This window comes from Pundamilia nyererei, unplaced genomic scaffold (genome assembly GCF_000239375.1).
Source record: "Pundamilia nyererei isolate P.nyererei 1_Seehausen unplaced genomic scaffold, PunNye1.0 scaffold00005, whole genome shotgun sequence".
NCBI classification, from domain to species: Eukaryota; Metazoa; Chordata; class Actinopteri; order Cichliformes; family Cichlidae; genus Pundamilia; species Pundamilia nyererei.
Genome location: NW_005187406.1, coordinates 6,319,888 through 6,340,996, shown reverse-complemented (window position 1 = coordinate 6,340,996; position 21,109 = coordinate 6,319,888). Strand labels below are relative to the sequence as shown.

Genomic DNA, 21,109 nt, shown 5'->3' with positions numbered 1-21,109 from the left:
GTCATGCAAAGGGGAATAAGAAAGCGCTTTATGAGACTCTGCAAGTAGGTTAAGTGCTCTCATTTTAACACGTCTAATTTATAACATCACGGCTCTTCACAGCACAGCAGAGGCACTATAATTTACTCTGCCTATCCAGGAAAGAAACGTCACAGAGGGGACACATTATACACACAAATGAGGAAATCGATGAGCTAGTTAATAGAGAGAGAAATTCACTGACACACACCAGAAAACTCATCTGTATAGATGATAATGCCCGACAGCCAAAGAAAAGACAATTCAGAGAATACGAGAGGAGGGTAAAATTGGTAGTAAAATTAAAGACTGAGGCTACAGTGGGGCAAAAAAGTATTTAGTCAGCCACCGATTGTGCAAGTTCCCCCACCTAAAATGATGACAGAGGTCAGTAATTTGCACCAGAGGTACACTTCAACTGTGAGAGACAGAATGTGAAAAAAAAATCCATGAATCCACATGGTAGGATTTGTAAAGAATTTATTCGTAAATCAGGGTGGAAAATAAGTATTTGGTCAATAACAAAAATACAACTCAATACTTTGTAACATAACCTTTGTTGGCAATAACAGAGGTCAAACGTTTACTATAGGTCTTTACCAGGTTTGCACACACAGTAGCTGGTATTTTGGCCCATTCCTCCATGCAGATCTTCTCGAGAGCAGTGATGTTTTGGGGCTGTCGCCGAGCAACACGGACTTTCAACTCCCGCCACAGATTTTCTATGGGGTTGAGGTCTGGAGACTGGCTAGGCCACTCCAGGACTTTCAAATGCTTCTTACGGAGCCACTCCTTTGTTGCCCGGGCGGTGTGTTTTGGATCATTGTCATGTTGGAAGACCCAGCCTCGTTTCATCTTCAAAGTTCTCACTGATGGAAGGAGGTTTTGGCTCCAAATCTCACGATACATGGCCCCATTCATTCTGTCCTTAACACGGATCAGTCGTCCTGTCCCCTTGGCAGAAAAACAGCCCCATAGCATGATGTTTCCACCCCCATGCTTCACAGTAGGTATGGTGTTCTTGGGATGCAACTCAGTATTCTTCTTCCTCCAAACACGACGAGTTGAGTTTATACCAAAAAGTTCTACTTTGGTTTTATCTGACCACATGACATTCTCCCAATCCTCTGCTGTATCATCCATGTGCTCTCTGGCAAACTTCAGACGGGCCTGGACATGCACTGGCTTCAGCAGCGGAACACGTCTGGCACTGCGGGATTTGATTCCCTGCCGTTGTAGTGTGTTACTGATGGTGACCTTTGTTACTTTGGTCCCAGCTCTCTGCAGGTCATTCACCAGGTCCCCCCGTGTGGTTCTGGGATCTTTGCTCACCGTTCTCATGATCATTTTGACCCCACGGGATGAGATCTTGCGTGGAGCCCCAGATCGAGGGAGATTATCAGTGGTCTTGTATGTCTTCCATTTTCTGATGATTGCTCCCACAGTTGATTTTTTCACACCAAGCTGCTTGCCTATTGTAGATTCACTCTTCCCAGTCTGGTGCAGGTCTACAATACTTTTCCTGGTGTCCTTCGAAAGCTCTTTGGTCTTGGCCATGGTGGAGTTTGGAGTCTGACTGTTTGAGGCTGTGGACAGGTGTCTTTTATACAGATGATGAGTTCAAACAGGTGCCATTCATACAGGTAACGAGTGGGGGACAGAAAAGCTTCTTACAGAAGACGTTACAGGTCTGTGAGTGCCAGAGATTTTCCTTGTTTGAGGTGACCAAATACTTATTTTCCACCCTAATTTACGAATAAATTCTTTACAAATCCTACCATGTGGATTCATGGATTTTTTTTTCACATTCTGTCTCTCACAGTTGAAGTGTACCTCTGGTGCAAATTACTGACCTCTGTCATCATTTTAAGTGGGGGAACTTGCACAATCGGTGGCTGACTAAATACTTTTTTGCCCCACTGTACATCGTTACTCCTGACAGAGTGAGACTTCTTACCCAGCAGGTCAGCTCCTTCATCCACATCTCCTATGAGGTCATTTCCTGCAGACGACAGCTCCTCAAACAGAGAGTCGGTGTTGCGGTCGAATGCTAGATTCTCTACGCCACCTTTAGTTGGTGTGCTGAAAGGACAGGTGGGACACAGAGGAAAGGGAGAAAAGGATTATTATCATGAAGAAGAATGCGTGATTTTGCAATACTTTAGCACTTTTATCAGCAATAAAGCGGACTGATAAGGTGAGGCTCATTAGCGAGGTTACAATGAATATGATGGACATGAGTGTAATTGTATATATATATTTTAATAGTTATGTAAAAGCTCACAGATAAACTGATGAATACATATAACTTCATATTATTCATTGATAAACATAATTATTGCTTATGCTCTTAGGTTACTGCTGTACCTTGTTCCTCTGCAGCCAGCGAGGTCCATGTCCAGCTCAGGGGTGGACTCTATGATAGCCTGCACCTCAGACTTCTCCAGGCTATCTGCTCCATCTATAACCAGCACAGATTTAATACTGGCACAGTCTTAACTGAGAACAATTACAAGGGAGTGCAGTCATGTTACCGCAACAGAGAAGCTGTGATAAGAGAAGCACTGACCATCCTCTTTAAGAGGTGTAGTATCAGACTCAGGACCCTTCTGTTGTCCTTCCTGCACCGCTGCTATGTTTTTATTGCTCTCTGGCTTTCCACTGCTCCGGTCCAGGTTTTTGTTGTGGCCATCTGAAGTTTCCTGGTCTTTTAAGGGGGTGTCCACAGACTCCATGGCAACATCAGAAGCAGACCCTCTCCCAAGACTAGACATGGGACTCATGCCAGTGGAACCACCATCAAAAGGAGACAGTGGTGTGGTGGACTGAGAATTATTGCTGTAGTTAGATGTGGGGGTGTTTGATTTAGAGGCACCCCCCAGCGAGGGAGTGGTGGATTTGAACCCTCCATCTTGTAAAGACACAGGTGTTCCGTTTTTAGAGACGCTTCCCTGGTTGGTTTGCGTGTTGGGCCTGGAACTCCCACAGTTCAGTTGGGACAGTTCATCCTTAAGGTGAAGGAGGAAAACGGCAATCAGAAGATACGAGGTAGCAAAAAATAAAACTATGAGCCTCAGGAAGTCTTTAAAACTTTAAATTCACTCCTTATCAACTGTAAAAAGTAGGTTATGTGCACCTCACTGCATTCATAACAAAGCCAAGCAAAGTTCACATATAAATTACTGTCATTCAATTGTAGTTCCACTAGGACATCATCAGTAAGGAGAATCTACATTTCCTCCATTCAAACAGAACATTATGTGTTAACCGTGTTAAAATGGGAACATTTTACCATGCAGCTAAACACACGGATACACACAAAAACCCAACCCAGAATGCAACATGCTAAACAAACCCTTTATTCAATTAAAGCTAAAATATTACAAAACCATAGATGAACAAGGCATCAAATAGTGTCTAAAAAAACAAGAAGAGTAAGATCATGGAGCGGCCGAGCCAGTTCCCAGACCTCAAACCTGCCATAAAAATCTGTGGACGGAGCTGAAGCTTCGAGTCGCCAAGCAGCAGATTTAAAGAGTTTCTGTAAAGACGAGTGGGCCAAACTTGTTACGGAGATGTGCGAAAACCTGGTGACCAACTACAAGAAATGTCTTACTGTTCAAAGTGCGTGCCAAACAGGATTTCTCCACCAAGTACTGTCATGTTTTGCTTTGGGATTAAATACTTATTTCACTTAATGACATGCAAATCTTTTTATGACTTGTGTAATTTGATTTTGGGGTTTGTTTGTTTTTTATTTGTGGTTCATGTTCTCTCTCTTTCTCACTCTCCATTAAAATGAAATTAACAGAAAAACAGACTGTTCATTACTTTAAGTGAACATACTTACAAATTCAGCAGGATAGCAGATAATTATTTCCCCCACTGTACATATACTTCACTAGGCTTATACTGTAAATACGCCAAACTACTTTTTTCCTCTGTATTATGACTGTGCTCCAAGTGTCGTTGAAACTACTCCATCCTGCAGTTTTCATCATCTGGTTTGATGTCATCTTTACTAAAAAACAAAAATGTATCTCAATGACAGAAAAGACATTTTTATTTTGGCACAAGCTGCTCGAGCTTTCCAGTCAAAACTGTGCCTGACATGGGCAGGATTATTCCGATATAAGAAATAAGAAACGTCACTTTTGACTGATTTTCAGTTACTTATCTGACCTCACCTCCGACAGGCTTCAGTTTACACTGTATATTCCGCTACAAGGCATTTTTTGCTGCTGTAATTACTAAAAGTCTATAAAGGACATCAATCCAAGTTTAGTGGATGCCGCATGTAGTTATCTGCTAATTAACTGGATCACTTGATTATCAGCTTCTTGATCAGTTTTCTAGGATCCTCAATGCCAGGAGTGGTGCACTGTTACAGGTCTGGTGCAGAGTCCATTCTGCCTCAAAGAATCATTCCACATTTAAACAGGTTTAAGTTTCCCTCAATCTGGGATGCAGGCCCTAAACAGCTCAACTTCACAAATCTTTTAAAATGTGATTAAACCTGAATTATTGTTTCTAGTTCATTTAATAAAAGAGGCAAAGAGGCACTTCCCCTTCTGATACTGCTAAAACACTCTGTTGCTAGGCAAGCATCGTGCATTATCACTGGGACTTAAAGTATTTTTAGTTTTTAGCATGAGCAAATATTAAAACGCACAAACACACACACAGTGCAAAACCTGCAAACCACCTAAGACAGAGCACAGAACTACATTAGCCTGGTGGATGCACAGGCTCTAGTTTCTACCTGGTCGTGATCAACATCCACATTGGGAACATTCTGTGGTGAACTTTCACCTTCCACTGTGACTGGAGAAAACAGTTCTTCAAGCTGAGAAACATTGGAAATGAATTATTCACTAAACACACTATGTAGTTTTACTGCTATATAGTGGCCACGCTAATGTGAAACCACTCTAAGGAAGATGAAAAGCTCAAAAGCCGACAACAGGAAAAGTGTGGGAAAGGCCTGAACTTATGAAACATAGCAGTGAGTCCTGTTCAAGGCTTCCTTTGGCAGTAAAGGTCACCGCTTTGCCGAAATGTCTCTGTAAAAGTCAATCAAATCAAAACTTTCAAGTATTACGTTCGTCCTCTAAAGTTCACGAGCACTTAGCAGAGGCATTTCGATTTTCTAAGCCTCAATTGTTTTGATCCTCTAATGCCGGAGACCTCTATCCCATAAATAGGACAGTGCTGATGCAAAAGAATCAATCAGGACAATAACGCCATCATCCAGATCCCTCTGTCATCTTGACAAACACAAAAGGGATAAAGAGGCGTTCGCAGACAGTATTAGAGAATTAAATTATATCCATGCTACAGTTTCCTCTAACATAATCCCTCTTCCCTCTCCGAGTCCACCTATTCTCCTCCCTCTGCACCGGTGGGAGTATTTCCTTTCAGGTTACTTGTCTGCACAATGGCGTCACTCCATTGTTGCTATAGTTACACTGTACAGCCAATTGGGGGAGAACAGTGCTCAACTGTTGACTGTGGCTCTTTCCTAAGCTTCCAAAAAAACATCTGCACACAAACACATACAAGCTGCTGAACGTGGCGGGAGAATGGGATCATTAACTAAATCTTCTGAAAAGGTCAACTAAGAGGACAAAACACAAAGGCGCTGCTGTGCAGCTGGACTAAGAGTGAAGTGTAAAACCGTGTCATTGTGTAAAAGCTAAGTTGGAAAAAGGATACACTGGGATATGCCAGCATTGCAAAACTTTGATAACTGAATGTTATTTCACTTTCACACTCTTAATATGTCCTCTTGACCCAGTACTAGTGTAATAACTACAAATGAATACTTATTAGATGCTCATAAATATTCATGATGGAGCTTTGCTGGAAGCATGGTTACCAACAGCAACAATGTGAAGACACACTGTCCTTTCTACCCTCCCCTGAGGTTAAAGGCAGGCCCCCGAATGGTACCACTTTCCCTGTTTCCTGGGCTCCACGCCACCCCATCTCGCTCTCTCTCGCACGCGCTGTTAAAAATTCTGGGCACACTGAACAACCCTTTCTCTCTGGATGGAAATGTAGTCTTTCTTTGGTGTTTCTGCTGGCACTGGATGCTTTCGATTTAGCTTCACAAACTCTTAAGCGAACACGAGATGATGTCATGGATCTGATCCGTGGGAAGCTTGCTAACTTTACACTTTGGAATTGTTGATATGAAGAGAAGTCTTTCTTTGGAATGAATTAACAGTGCAAACAGTGACCTGCCTACATCATACCTTGAGGCTGGTGTTAGACCGTGGATGGCTAAGGTTGTTGAATCTCCATGGTTCAGATGGGGTGTCCACGGGTTCTCTGTGGAGGTCAGGGGTCATGCCTTCAGCTGCAGGAAGTTGGAACAGGCCCATGGAGACTGGACGCTCCTTCCTGGAGACGGAGAGACGCAGAAAGAGGGATAACTCAAACGTGATGAGAACGATTTTCTAAGGGGCTGGTCTGTTAATGTTTTACAATTAGCCATGCCAACGTTAAAAATCCCAACTGAAAATGTGAAAATCATCCAAACACTTTCATTAAAACACTGAAACAAGATGTAAATGAATAATTTCCTTCAACACATAAAAGGTAGAAAAGATGTTCAGAATAAAAAAAAATTAAAGGAATGAGACATATTTTTCAAATACCAGCAGTTTGTTTTTATTTGTTCAAATACTAAATATTTAAACATAAAGCCTTTCATAGTAGAAAATGAAAGCTCTTTATTTCTTACTGGAAATTAACTGCTGCAGCATACCTACCTACATGTGTCCTCAGAGACTTATGTGAGCTGGTCTCTGAGGTCAATCTTTAGCTACGTCCACATTAATCATTTTAATTTTCAAAGGCATAACCTTTGCACAAAAACAATAGTGCCGCATTATCGGAACAATAAAACTCCGGGTCTACGTTTTAGTCTCGCTGCTCAGCATGTGAGGCTTTAAAAACAAAGCCACATACACTGACGTTAGCTGCCACATGGGTACTGTGGGTCACTCCCACAGACTGTATAAAAAAAATATCTTCCGAGTTTAAAAAGTAAAGTGTTTTAAGCCTGCATTCTTTCTACTGACCACAACAGCAACACCTGTAGTTACAAATATACGTCCAAGCTCTACAGAAAGGCCATTGGTCATTCCCATAGCAAAGAATTATCCATGCACATGTTTGTCTTGGCAATCACAAGTTGTAAGCTAATAATTATTTAGTAGTTGGTCTTAAACTACAGCATTAATTAATTAAAACTAAAATTCTGACCTGATTATAGTGCTCATAAAGAAAAAGGTGAAGGTATCACTAAAGTTAACAACTTATCCCAAGAATATTATTCCCTTGGCAAGTGACTGACAAGGTCTGTATGATAGAGGATTTTACGCTTTGTGCAAATCCACCTTGAATTGGCTTAGTAAGTTCATCATGACTGAATTTGATAAGCTCCATGAATATCTATACCAAATTTTACAATGTTTAATCCATTAGTTGCTGAGATATTGTAGTCACACTGCTAGCAGAGCTAAAGATTACATTTATTTTGCAGCAGAGGTCTTAATTAAAAAGGAACCACAGAAAAATGCAGGACGTGTACATTAATGAGTGTAGTTTATGTGATACTATACAAACAATGGGTTCTTACTGAATCCTTTTTGCTCTGTTTTGTTAAACAGTTACTGTTATACTCCTCCAAAAAATATTCCATTTAATTTGATCTTGCTAAATTAAATGGACATTTTCCAGTGCAGTGAAAGCAGATCGTCATGATGTAATCAGTTAGACAAAACAACACAAAGTGTGTGACAAAACTGAATGGGTATTTCACAGAGAGGTGTTGTAGCAAAGACTCCCTTGGCACTGAAGTGGTGGGAGGAGAAAAATAACTTGTTGCCTCATAAACTCAATTAGCTCCCAACTACTAGGCTCAGGCAAGTCACACAAAACCAACTTTACCAGCCTCTATCAGAGAAAAGGTGCATTTTGTCATCTGTGTTATTAATGTACAGCTTAGGAAGAAATCATCTTCAGCTTCAATAAATAAACTCTGGAAGTGATGTACACAAACTTTGACAACAACTGTAACACAGTGTTCTCCACTGCATCGAGCTAATACACACAAGCAGCTTTTCACACTACAGTGACCAAAAAAAACAACTGTTGTAGAGTGAAGAGAACAATGGCTGCCATGGGGAATAAAGCAGCCGGGAAGCAGCGATTAAAAGCAGCCCTAAAAAAACAATAGACACAGCAGTCACACGCAGGCCCACTGATGGTGAGCGGCACTCGTTTTTGTTTTTTGAAACATAACAGGGGGAAAAAATATTTTACATGTTAAGCTTACCAGCGCCAGTTTTCAGTTTTACTTTCAAAAGATGGTTATTATCAACTGGTACACCCACCAAAACCACCAATTTCAAAGGTGAAATTGGGAAAGATGATTTAGTCAAGATATGACTCATGCCACTCACATCCCTCTCTCTCTTTTGACCTACTTTTAGAGTGCAGTCTGATAGTGTCAGACAAACGCACCCACATGGCAGCAACACTGCAAGGTGTCAAAGACTCTGTAGCTGCAATTACTGATTTCACATAACTACGCAACTCACATAACACAAACAAACATATTTTGTACCTGCTGGGTCTGGGTAAGGAGGGTAAGGAAGGCAGGGCAGGTAAGCCTCCGGTAGAAACAGAGTAGTGAACCAGCAGCAGCACTGATAGAGAGACTAGCACAGCAGAATTGATGACCACCGCTCCCCCTACAAAGCCAAAAACAAACAGCAGCATACACCCGGGGCTCATGGCCCCCCCCAAATCATGGTCCCTCGCCTCGCCGGAGACAGGTAACCACACTCTGCTGTTTTCAGTTTTACTACTGCGGGTACATCTACAGCAGAAGTCAAAGATGTTGTATCCTCCTAGGTCAAAGTCCCCAATGAGTGCAGAGCTGTGGGCTCTGCAGCTCAGTGCTGAGGCACCAAGAGACAGTGGGAGCAGGTCAGAAGCGCAGCAATGTGTCAGCAACAATCACAACAACAGTAATCCTGGTGGCTTCAGCACCAGTCAGAGATTAGAGCAGCGCGGCAGATGATCCGGAGCAGAGAGAGACTGGTAGCTTCAGCTCTCGTTTCACTGTACTCCACTGGAAGGTGATTGTTTTTCTTGCTCCTTTCCTCTTCCTATCCTCTGCCGAGATGCCACACGGCAGCCACTGTGCAGTCTAGAACACTCTGACGCTTTCCCTCTCTCCGTGCGATGGCACCCACTACCACCCCTCCCTCTCCGTCTCTCTCTCCATCTCCCTCTCCCTTTTGGATGCTGAGGCAGCTCGTTCCATATGCCTCTTCTCAGGCTGCAGCTTACTGGCTGCATAATGAGGAGACTGATCAAAACGAGCATGTGTGTGTGTGTGTGAGAGTGCGTGCATGTGCATGCGTGAGTGTGTGTGTGAGTGAGAAACTGCATTCACTGAATGCATCAGGTATCTAATGTTAAAGTTTGTCAACAGTAAAAAAATGCTGGACAAAAAAAAAAAAAAAACCCCAAGAAAAATTAAGGGGGGGGGGCCTTCAGTTTAGCTCAGTGGGTGTTCAGGTGACTAAGGTGACTACAGGCTGTGTGGCCACAAAGCAGCAGCCCAGGTTTGAGTCCAAAGTTCAAGTCCAAGTTATAATAAAATTAGATTACTACATTTAGATCATATATGTAAGCTCAGTATAGCAATCTGTATGCATCTGTGCCTGGAACGTGTTATATGTTCAGTTATTTGAGCACAGCCATGTTAGGTTGAGCTAAACGCTAATGTCACAAGGCTAACATGCTTCATGCTGATGTTGTAGGCATCTTATTCTGCTCATTTTCAGCTCAATAGTTTAAGTCCTGGACTCCGCTAGAGCAGCTTTGTGTGATTAGCTCTTCATAATAATCCTTATTGTATATATGCCCCTTCACTTTAAGCCAACTGCTTTCTGATTGGCTGCCCTTTGTAAAGAGAAAGTTTGAACAGGAGGTGGGTGGGGCTTCTGGACAGAGATGTGTGCACGAGCTGCCCAGATTAACCCTTTATCTCTTGAAAAGCTAGTAGCTGTAACCTTTGAGGCTCTTTTCTGAAATGAGCAGCCTCTGCCTATGCAGCTACCCTTGATTCTATTCAAATGGTCATCAAAGTTTTTATTGATATACACTGAGGTGTCAAAACCATCATTAAGGGTACAAGTGAGGCTGTCATTTGACAACTTCCCCTGTACTCTTAATGATGATGAGCACAGTAATATCTGTTGTGTTATAAATAACATCATACAAAGTCAAGAAAAGAGGGGGGGGGGAAACTGAAACCACAGCTTTGGATCATTTGTGCTTAGACTGACCTCAGAAAATAATAATAAAAAAAAGCATACTGCATTTCTACTGTAAGCAGATAGATTATAAACCACACTGAATAAAAAGTTGTGTTGCAGCTATTTGACCTTAAACCAGTCTACTGCAGTAATAAAAGTTTTGACTTCACAGAGTACCCCAGTCATGTTACCATCATTTGAGTCCTAAGCCTGTCTTTATAATGCCTCCATGCAGTTTATGGATGTCTACCAAGCTTGTTAGCCTTGGCGGATAATTTAGCACTCCACCTCCCACAATGGCGGGTCGAAAGTAGTGTTTCAACTTTTATGGCTACACTTTTCAAATTTTGACGCAGATGTTTGTAGATCAAAATGCAAAGCTGGTTATGGAAACACGTCTAATCTGAGGAAATATCTGGACAACCAAACACTTGTCAAAGTTGAATGTACCACATCTGACAGCATGAATGTCAAATTCACAGAAGGACTAAAGGCTAAATTTTGCACTTATTTGAGGATGATGGTGATGATGAAGCTTTTAGAGAGGCAGCGATAGCTTCCAATCCTGTAGCAGGATAAGTTATCACAGAAATTGGACTGTTTACCCTGCTTGTAAATGTTTTAACTTAACAGTTAACAGCATGGACTCACCATGTTTACAAGCATGTTGTAAGTGCAAGGAAGACTCTGCTGGGTAAAAAAAAAAAAAAATCATCTTAAATGTGCAAATTGTTAAGCTGGACCTTACTAACATGAAGCTGTAAAGTTACAGCAGCACAAACTGTGCACTCCCACTGTTTGAGATGATGATGCAGAAAATATAAATGCTGTTGTACTTGGTTCCAAGTCTCTTTTACATCACTGGAATAACAGCGCGCACACACGCGCACACACACACACACACAATACTTGTCCAATAAATAAAATACATTTTACATTTCCACGTCTTTAGTGGGCTGTGCGACTGTAACCTTCACCGTTTTTAATGAATCCAGTTTAAAGTGTCAGAACTCTCATGTACGCCTTTCACCTGAGAAATAAACAGCAGCGCCAAGAACACACTCAGCGGTAAAATAGTAAGCTGCTATTTCACTGCTCATGTTCACTGCTAAACACCAATATTAACTAATCTCATCAACTTCTTGTCTCTTTTGCAACAGTGCTGCTGTGTCGTAATACGGTTATTTTTTTAAAATAGATTTTATAGAAAATGTTAAAAAAAAATTTTTTTAAAAATCACAATTTCATCAGCATCACCTTGTTACAACATGTGTGGCTCGAGTAGGCAACACTCCTAATGATCATTTTGCAGAGTAATAGGAGGCATGGATTCGCCCATTTGTGGGTGAGCACGTGCAGAGCCCAAAGCAGAAAGCCCGGGTTAACAGAGAAAGTTGGTAATCATCACCGTGACACCAATTATCTCCTACTGGGATTTTGGTTTTTTTTTAAGCCTGCAAAGACAAACAAAGCCTGACTGTTTGAACTTCCTTTTTATTACATCCCTGTGGTGAGGAAGGTAAAAAGTTTTCAATAAATAAAAAAGTCTCAAATGTGAAATATGGACTCTCAGGTACCTGTGCTGGTTCAGATATTGAAGGTACCCAACTGTCTCCAACTATAATATGAAACAAGAAAAGAAAAGAGGAAAAAAAAGAAAAAAAGAAAAACAGTGCGGTTGTCTAACCGTGTCCTGACTGATGTTCCTGTATCTGAGGGCTCTGCTGTCATCGCTGCATGTTGGTGTTTAGTCCGCTCCAGATGCTCCATGTAGCTGTGGATCATCTAAAAGATATACAAGCGAGACGATCGTTAGGACATGAAGTGATCTCACCGATACAAACTGCACTAATGAATATGAAGTGCTTTGGGTCCACAGCTGTGACAGTCAGCCTTACAAAGAACCATGTTGATGCAGTGTGTAGGTGACAGCCTTCATTAGGCTTTCATCTCCCCTGTTCAACATTATTCAGATTAGCAGTTGGCTGCTGAGGCCTCAGAGGTTTATTTGGACATTGAGGCAACAGTTAGTGATAAATAATGAACAACAGACAGGGACAGACTGAAGGCTCAGCAAAAACCTCATTTACTTTCAGATTCTTCATGTTTAAAATCATTCTTTTTCTTCTTTTCCTCAACAATTTGTTGTTACATTTGTTTTTCCATTTAAGACTCAAACCGATTCTTGATGGTCTCCTGAAAAAAGAAAAGGCTCGACTTTTGCTGTGCAGTTACTTATGATCCATTACTTATCACGGTGTTTGAAAACACTCCACTGTGTGGTCACAGGTAAGTCCTCCCCACACATGAATGCACATGAATAACCTTATAAACTTGAATATGCAGGTAAAGAACAGCATATGTTAAATGTACACACAGACATACACATTAGTTCAGTTAAACATTCTGTCATGCTGAGATTATAACCTGTTACTTTTGATGTTTTTTGGGATAATGAGACATATTTAATATCATTACACTGCAAAATAATCTGATCTTAAAAATGACTAAACAGCTATCAACCAATCAAATCTTAAGGATATGGAAACCATATGGAGTTTCTTGGCTGCTTATCCCAGCACGTTTTCACTTATTCTTTATTTATATGCTGTGCAAGTTATAAAAATAATAATATTACAGATTTTTTCCCCACAGCTTCCTGTAAAAGCATCCATACAAACATCTCACACTCTTACCTCAGTGTGTCTCTGATGAAGGGCATTGTACTCTTTTTTGAGCTCTGCTTCTCTCTCCTCCAATCTGCTAACTGGATAAGAAACAAAGTTCATATAATGAAAACAGGAACAGGACTAGAACCAATTTTACTGAAAATACTGAAAGCCTAGACTCTATGAGAGTGGAAAATCCAATGTTTTTACATGTTATGTCACTGAGCATGATACAGTTATCTGCTGCAGTAATATCTCAGAGCCAGAAGAGGGCTGCCATGCACCAACAAAATCCTCCCGAGTGCCACCAAAGAACTGGGGGCAGATGTACCCACAGCTCTGAATACCCAACATCAAGTCCAAAAGGCATCCTTTTTGCTTTTCCATTACTAAAAATAATAATGAAATTAATAAAAAATAAATCATCATCACTCTGAATGTGTATCTCCTGCATGTTGAGTAGCTCAGTTGGATAAAAGACAAATGCTGCCGATTCCAGCTGTTTGTAGTTTTATTTCATTTTTTTTGGAGTCTTTCTTCTGAGTTTTTACTACAGGGCTGATCTAACAGCAAATGACACTGAAATCCTCAGAGTTGAGCTTTCAGGCACAGTCACAGTTTAGAAGCTGGAATAAGTTTTCAATGTAACTTATAGAAATGAATAAACTTTACGTATAAGCCTAAATTTAATATTTGATATATCTACTTAAGTGTGTATCAGTGTGCTAACGAAGTAAATGTAGAACTTGACTTTAATTATAAAAATAGATTACGGTACCTTTATTAAGAAGGCCGAGTTGTGCGTCAGATGTCGCTAGATCTAAAACCTCATTCATAGACAATATAGTGCAACTACTGTCAGTGTCATGGAGATGAACCTGTTAGCATCATATGACTGTTTACACCTTCATATTAAACACAGATTTTAACAGAAAGAGGTCTGCAGTAGCTGTATCCATGTCTGACAAAAGCTAAAGGAACTTCAAGGAATAAGAATGGAAATGATGCATCTTTATAATTAGTAAAAAATAAATAAACACAGAAACATTGCTCTGAGTTCTATCCAGCCAGTTGAGGACAACTTACTGATTCCAGTGTTTGTGGCTCTCAGGTGGCCCTGCTCATTCAGGGCCAAACAGTCGGGCAGTAGTTTAGTGTGTTATTCAGATTCCAGCCATGCAAGTGCACTCCGTCAAAGGTGGCCCTAAAGGTTTGCAGAAGCCTGAGCACTAGCAGCACCCTCTGCCTTGAACATGCACAAAGTTTCAAATCCGCAGATGTTTAGCAAAGCTTGATTCGAGAATTCTTGAGAATTAACATGCACGTTAGCAATGACGAGCACCAGAGCAGCTGCATATTGTGGGGAAAACTGTGATTTAGTTTGGGGTTTTTTGAGGGGGCTCATAGAGGAAGTAGATGTGAAAGAGTGCAGCAGAAATAACTGTGGTGTTATTTACAGGTGTGTTCACAAAACAGTGTGATTGTTAAGGAAAGCCCCACATGCAAACAATTAATCCACAAATAAAACAAGACTTGATCTGGTTCTGATCGTGACTTGTGTTAAAATCTGGCTCACTTGTGTGTCAGAATTTGCACATAGTCTACATGAATTCACAGTTTTCTACATAAAAAGTCAGATTTCTAAATCAGTTTTCCAATTCAGATGTCATTTAGTCAAACGTCGTCATGCCTATTAAGGCCTGTTATGTGCCAGGAAATAATATAAACATGAAAACTCCTGATAACAAATGTCTTGTTGTCAAAACACATTATCCAATTAGAGCTTGGAGCTAAATTTGGTGCGCTTTACACAGACGTGTTTCCACTGACAGGAACACAGTGCAGTGATGCAGTTCTCTCTGCTGCCAATTCTGACCATGAACATAAATTACAGACTAAATGAAACTGGCACAATGACATAACCAGAAAAAAGAGGAAGCGTCAGATCGAAAGAATTAAAAAGAGATTTGCTGAGAATTCGCAAATTTCCCCTGAGCATGGAAGAAGAGGAATGTGCTGCGATACTGTGGTGGACCAAACAGACAGTGACACACTATGTCACCAGTGGAGTAATGCCCACATCATGAAGGGTTTTTTTTTTCATGCCTTTGAAAGGCTCCCACACTGTGAGGGATGGTATCGTTCTTAAGTACTACTTCAGAAATGAACTTATTATATCACATCTAAAAGATATTATTTTTTTAGATTAAAGCCCAGTAAAACTTTCCTGGGCTTTAAACGTACTCTATTTGAGCTCATTTGGTAAGTTAAGCACTTCACAGTATGTCACTAATAGGCTTCATTCAGGTGGTCTTTTTGCCCTGTGGCACATCAGGGAAATAAACATTCACAAAAGCTTCAAACTGTGGATGCTGTTCACAGGGTGTGTGTGTGTGTGTGTGTGTGTGTGTGTGTGTGTGTGTGTGTGTGTGTGTGTCTCGTTACAGATAAAATGCAAATTCAACTTACTCTGATCTGCATAGTTTCTAGTTTTTAGCTCTAGCTGCCGTGTGTGAGATTCCAACGTCACCAGTCGACACTGGAGATCCTTCTTCTCGCCATCCTGGGAGTCTTCCAAGGCGATGTACCTCTGCAGATTGACACAGTGAAAACAGATATTTATTACCACAGCACTGACATTAACAAGAGTACTGTAAGCTACTGTAAGCTACTGTAAGCACGAGAACATCCACTGATGATTTGTTTATGACAGCATCAGGAGGAAAAAATGTCACACATGCATGTGAGCGGTCAGCTTCGTTAGCCAGTCAAGCAATCATTGCCTGAAAGAGAAGAATGAAATAGAGCTGTGTGGACTAAATGTTGCATCTGTGTGTACTTGATAACAATCTGGGCGATACTAATACTATCACTACAAATAGGAAACAAAGCACAGCGTCTGTCTTCTGTTCATTATCAAAGTTATCCAACATCTCAGCACAACAGGTGCAAAGCAACAGCTTCCTCACAGCTTGTGCTTGAATGCTTTTCTGTGTACTATTTGATATCCGTATCAGGATTGGTTTTGCAGCCTTCATAGCAGCAGCTGTCAGCAACCTCAGTCCTCTAAAACAGTCCTGGACATGCAATCATGTTAAATCATTACTATGATAAACTCACCTCCTGATTTTCAACCCCTTTCTTCAAACTGTCTCCAGCCAAAAACCCATCAGTCAACATTAAATCTAACACATAAGATGAAACTGTAAAGAGATCTGGTAAAGAGGGTTTCTAAAGGATCCAATAACAAAAAAGAAGTAAATGAAATTCTTTAAAGAAGCAAATACGACGAAATATGACTCAAAAGACCACAAGAATTCTCAAAACAGGTTTATGAACTTGGAGTGAACTCCAGTACGACATAAACAAAACTACCTTATACTGTTTAACTACAAGCACGAACCTTGTGGCACCAGTACGAAAGTCAGGAAATCACCATAGGTGCTGCTGACACTGACTGTTTACCAAGGTGGTGGAGTAACCAAGCCAGTAGAGCTACATTACTAGAGTGACCATAAAATCTTCAGTTATTTCAGTCTAGCACTCATCATTTTGCTCTTGTGGTGTAACATACTGTGCAGCAGTATGTTACAATAAAGCAAGACTCTTATTACATTATAAAACAGAAATCAGTAATGCTGATTCATGTAGCACTATCAGTCTGCTACAGCGGTTATAATGAGGAACAGAACAGCAAACCTCAGTATTCACATGATAGGGTGGGGCTAGGTTTCACAATGAGTTCACTCAAAGCCTTGGCTGATTGTGACCCACACCCATTTTCACACCTTGGCTTGTGTGATTAGGTGGAGGATCAATAGGGGGTCCATGACCCTCTTGCAGACTCTCCACCAGTTGCTCTTAGAACTGAGGAAGCTTCTCAGATGAGAGGCGAAACGTCTTCAAGGAAACTTAAAGAAGTCCAGATGCTTTTCTTTCCAAGCTCCTTAGACTACAATGACCTGGATGACTGAGAACCTTCACAGACAGAACAGCAAAGCGTTTTGGCCTAAGTGCATTTCTGCACACACAGTGGATGACAAAGAGAGAGACAAGAAAGTTTACTTCCTACTTTACTGTTTATACCAGCAACAAAACAGAGTTGACATTGTTCATACACAACAAATAAGGAACTAGTCGACTCTCTTTTATTAACGGACTTAACTGAAACGGTACAAGCTGAACATATAAAATGTTTGAAGTTAGAAAATCTGGCTGGTTCTGTATTCTTTTTTTCAAGCTGGCAACAGTAGACTAATAAGACACATTATAAGGTAAATTAGGGGTTGCACATCTTGTATTAGCCAAACGGGCGACTAAGTATAGGCACTTATCCAGTGCATCGGATCAGCATGTGTTTAGGCTTTGCTGCTAATGCAGCTAAAAAAAGGTTATTGTTTCTTACATGAATATTTTCTATGTCTACAGCAGAGATCAAATGTTTCAGTAGATCACTCAGCAAATAATGAAAATATTAAAATGCTGCATTACTCAGATCTTTGGGAAAGTAAGGAGGTGGGGAACTGTTAAGATTGCATTTACAGTTACAAGAGAACTTAAAAACTTAAAGGAATGGGGAATCTTATAGCTACAGGTCAGAATAATTGCAACAATAAAATACAGTAGGACTGTTTTGATAACTAAAGGTTAAAGGCTACAGGCAAACTTCTAGTAAAAGGGAATACACAGGGTACTGCTGGCCTCTTTGTCTCATTTGTACTGGTACTTCAGCTGAATCAGGTGTCCGATGCTGTAAACATGCAGTCTTGTGATGCAGATGTGAATTAGACACCCTGCAGCAGAGCCCCGGGCTGGTGGTGAGTATCATCTGCAGAGAGATGAGGGTCACCTGAGAAGCCTGTTACAAGCAGCCTCTTATTTAAACATGTCCCATTAAGACCTGAGGTGTATAAAAACGTGTTTCATCAAGAAAACTTTGTGATTTTTTAAAAATAACACGGTCAGATGTCTCTATCTGTGGTGCCGCAGTCTGCACATGTATATAACAAAGACACGAGGTAAATAGGTGAAGCAGCAGGGGTCTGTGTTTTAAAAACCTCCAGTTCCCCCCTAAGACTTTCAACAATTAACTTTAAAAGACACCATTTACCACCATAAAGGACTAACTGACTCTACAGCTGACATATGTTGACCCCCACCCACCCAACACACACACACACACTGCAGCAAGACATTTATCTACATAACTCCCAAACTCTTTCTCACCACGCTGCTCCTCATATGACCTGGGAAGGAGGCTTGCACATATGACAGCGCTCCAGAGAATAAGTGTTCCAGCGTTTGACCATGCACTCTTCCCCCTACGCTACATGGATAATGATCTCTTTGTCCCTGGGTGCCAACACACACTCTCCTACTAACAAACACATGTGCTTCCAGAACAAGTGTGTGCCTACCCCCACACAGGGCTTCACTGTATTGGCACTCAATTGACAGAGACTGAAATCAGCTCCTTTTTAGAGCTTTTGGCTGTAGATTCCTGCTGGGATGTTTAGGACAGCTGGGGGCGTTTGAGGTCCTGGACACCAGATGCAGTAAAGGGTTAGATGATCTCCTGCAGTAGTCTAATAGATTTCCAAAGGTCATGGTAAAATAATTTGTCTTGTAGATCAAGAGTTGGGAGTTCGCCTTGTAATCGGAAGGTTGCCGGTTCGAGCCCCGGCTCGGACAGTCTCGGTCGTTGTGTCCTTGGGCAAGACACTTCACCCGTTGCCTACTGGTGGTGGTCAGAGGGCCCGGTGGCGCCAGTGTCCGGCAGCCTCGCCTCTGTCAGTGCGCCCCAGGGTGGCTGTGGCTACTATAACTTGCCATCACCAGTGTGTGAATGTGTGTGTGAATGGGTGGATGACTGGATATGTAAAGCGCTTTGGGGTCCTTAGGGACTAGTAAAAGCACTATATAAATACAGGCCATTTACCATAACACTGTTTTGATAACATACTGTGGGATCCTACTCATCTTTCTTAGAACTGCAATGAGTCGATTTATTAGTCAAACAAAACACCAACTACTTTCATAATTAATCTTCACACAAAATTTCAACCAAAACCACTAAAACTTTATTCTCAGATGCCAGAAATGCATCACAGTGAATTATTACTAATATTACAATAATCACTGGTAGCATGCATTGTATGAGAGGCTGTATTTACTGCAGACTAATCAGCGCTTTGAGCTAATACTAGCATGCCATCCCTATTGTCAGACTGCTGTTGTGCTCTTTTGGTAGTTTGGTTAATGACGAATGAACACACAAACAAACACACCCTGACCTGATAACAGACTTTTGCAGTGCTTACGACTCATTCTGAGGGAACGATAAATATGCGTGCACCAAATTTCAGGTGATCACCTGACATAATCATAGACTGTGAATGGCACAAAACTGTGTGGCAATTACACAGCAGATGTTGTGTTATTTCTCTAGATGGGGGAAGACTTGGACTTTTTAGCAGCACTGGAAAGGATCAGATTTCCAGAATCAGATTTCCATCATGATGGAGCTAGAGGAAAACATGGAATATAACTCAAGTCTGAAAGGATTTATCTACTTGAGACAATTTAAAATTGTGCACAATCAGTTCAACAGTGATTGACACATTTCTATCCCAGACAGATGTCTAAGATTTGGTTATAGGCCTATTTGTTTGGCAGATATTCAGGTTTCACTTTGGGTATTGGGATATTTGATATTTTTCAATGCTGAAATAGGTACCATGTCACATTTCTAATGTTACAGCAGTAATCAACATGCTTTTGTTTGCCTCACTTTTGCTAATTTTCATCCATAGTGGAAGCTGATTTGCTTGTCGCGCAAACAGAGTATTACAGACTGATATAGCTACAGCAACATCACCAGTTGGTTTTGTGAACTCCTGTTTTAAAGCCCAGGTTCCTCTTGCCTATCCTATGTAACCTCCTCATGTACTTAGCATCAGCTCATATGTCCATGACCAGTATTCACTCTCATTGACAGCTGCTTCAGTCGCTCGACTGAAAACTGCAAAAAGTTTTCCGGCAGTTTAACTAATATGGCCAGACACATCTGTCACAATTCAGTCTTTTCTTCTTTAAGACACAGTCAAACGGACCCATTCAACAGTATGCTGAACCCAGTATTGGTTGCTCCTGGTACATGTTAGTGATTCACGGTGATCAATCAGTTGGCATTACTCGTCAGTAGTGCGCGGCCTCTCCCACATCAGCAGCAGATAACTATGGACGGACAAAAGAACTGAGGGAAGTGCCGTTTTTCCCAAAGAATTTCCTGCCTTGCCTTTTCCTCCTTTCGCTGAGGCAAGCCAATGAGAGGAATTCCTCTGAGCTTGAAGGACAGAAAAGCAGGACTTGGCCTATACGGCGTTGATTTGGTGAGATTAATCTGATTCTTTTTTCCGAGAGTGACTTTTTTAAATGAGCAGCTTCATAAATGAATCTGTGCCACACTGCTCATCAGCCTTAGAGAAGGCAGTTGCTTTGGTGTGGGCTGTGTGCATCTACACGTGGGTGTAAATGTGAAAATCACAGCTATCTGCACTGGAACCATCTACAGAGAGAGCAGGTGTATCCCTACAAAAAAATAATGCATTGATAAGTGTTTTTCTGAGTGACGGCACCTATCATTCAGCAGAAGAATACATTTTGTTGTATGTGCAGTATCAACAATTTTCACACATTCAAGTCACGATCAGGTTGCTGTGTGCAGACTGACATGGGCTGCTTGTGATCGTGGTCGCTCAAACTTTGTGAAATCTGTCTCCTTCTATAACAGAGCATGAGATAAGTGGTGAATAAGAACAAGGGAGACTTCCAAAAGCAATCACAAAAACATCACTTGCTATTTAAACAGCTGATGCAGTAGGATCAGTCATCCTGCATAGCTTAAGGATCAGCTGGTAATATGTTTGCTATGATGGTTCTCTGTCATCTGAGCACGTCAGTATTTATGTTTATGACAATATGAGAATAACACAAGTTTCTTTGTTACAGTCTATTTGACATTTTTGACAGCGATTTTGTAAAGGTGTGCTATTTGTTGTGAAATAACAAGAGAGCAGG

At 41.1% G+C, this 21,109-nt stretch overlaps 1 protein-coding gene across 5 annotated transcripts in view; it reads right to left on the bottom strand.

The window, feature by feature from the left end:
• spag9b (sperm associated antigen 9b) overlaps positions 1–21,109 on the bottom strand; it is a 41,476-nt gene that overhangs the window by 10,770 nt on the left and 9,597 nt on the right. For 3 of the 5 annotated variants that reach the window (XM_013913428.1, XM_005721894.2, XM_005721895.2), the window contains exons 2-8: positions 15,500–15,620; positions 13,058–13,128; positions 12,049–12,146; positions 6,276–6,423; positions 2,588–3,026; positions 2,386–2,479; positions 1,976–2,100 (exon numbers count right to left, since the gene is read on the bottom strand). In XM_013913428.1, the coding sequence (XP_013768882.1) occupies positions 1,976–2,100; positions 2,386–2,479; positions 2,588–3,026; positions 6,276–6,423; positions 12,049–12,146; positions 13,058–13,128; positions 15,500–15,620 (1,096 nt within the window). Of the gene's footprint in view, positions 1–1,975; positions 2,101–2,385; positions 2,480–2,587; positions 3,027–6,275; positions 6,424–8,656; positions 9,268–12,048; positions 12,147–13,057; positions 13,129–15,499; positions 15,621–21,109 lie in introns of those variants that run through there. The other 2 variants (XM_013913433.1, XM_013913435.1) reach the window with 1 other exon arrangement.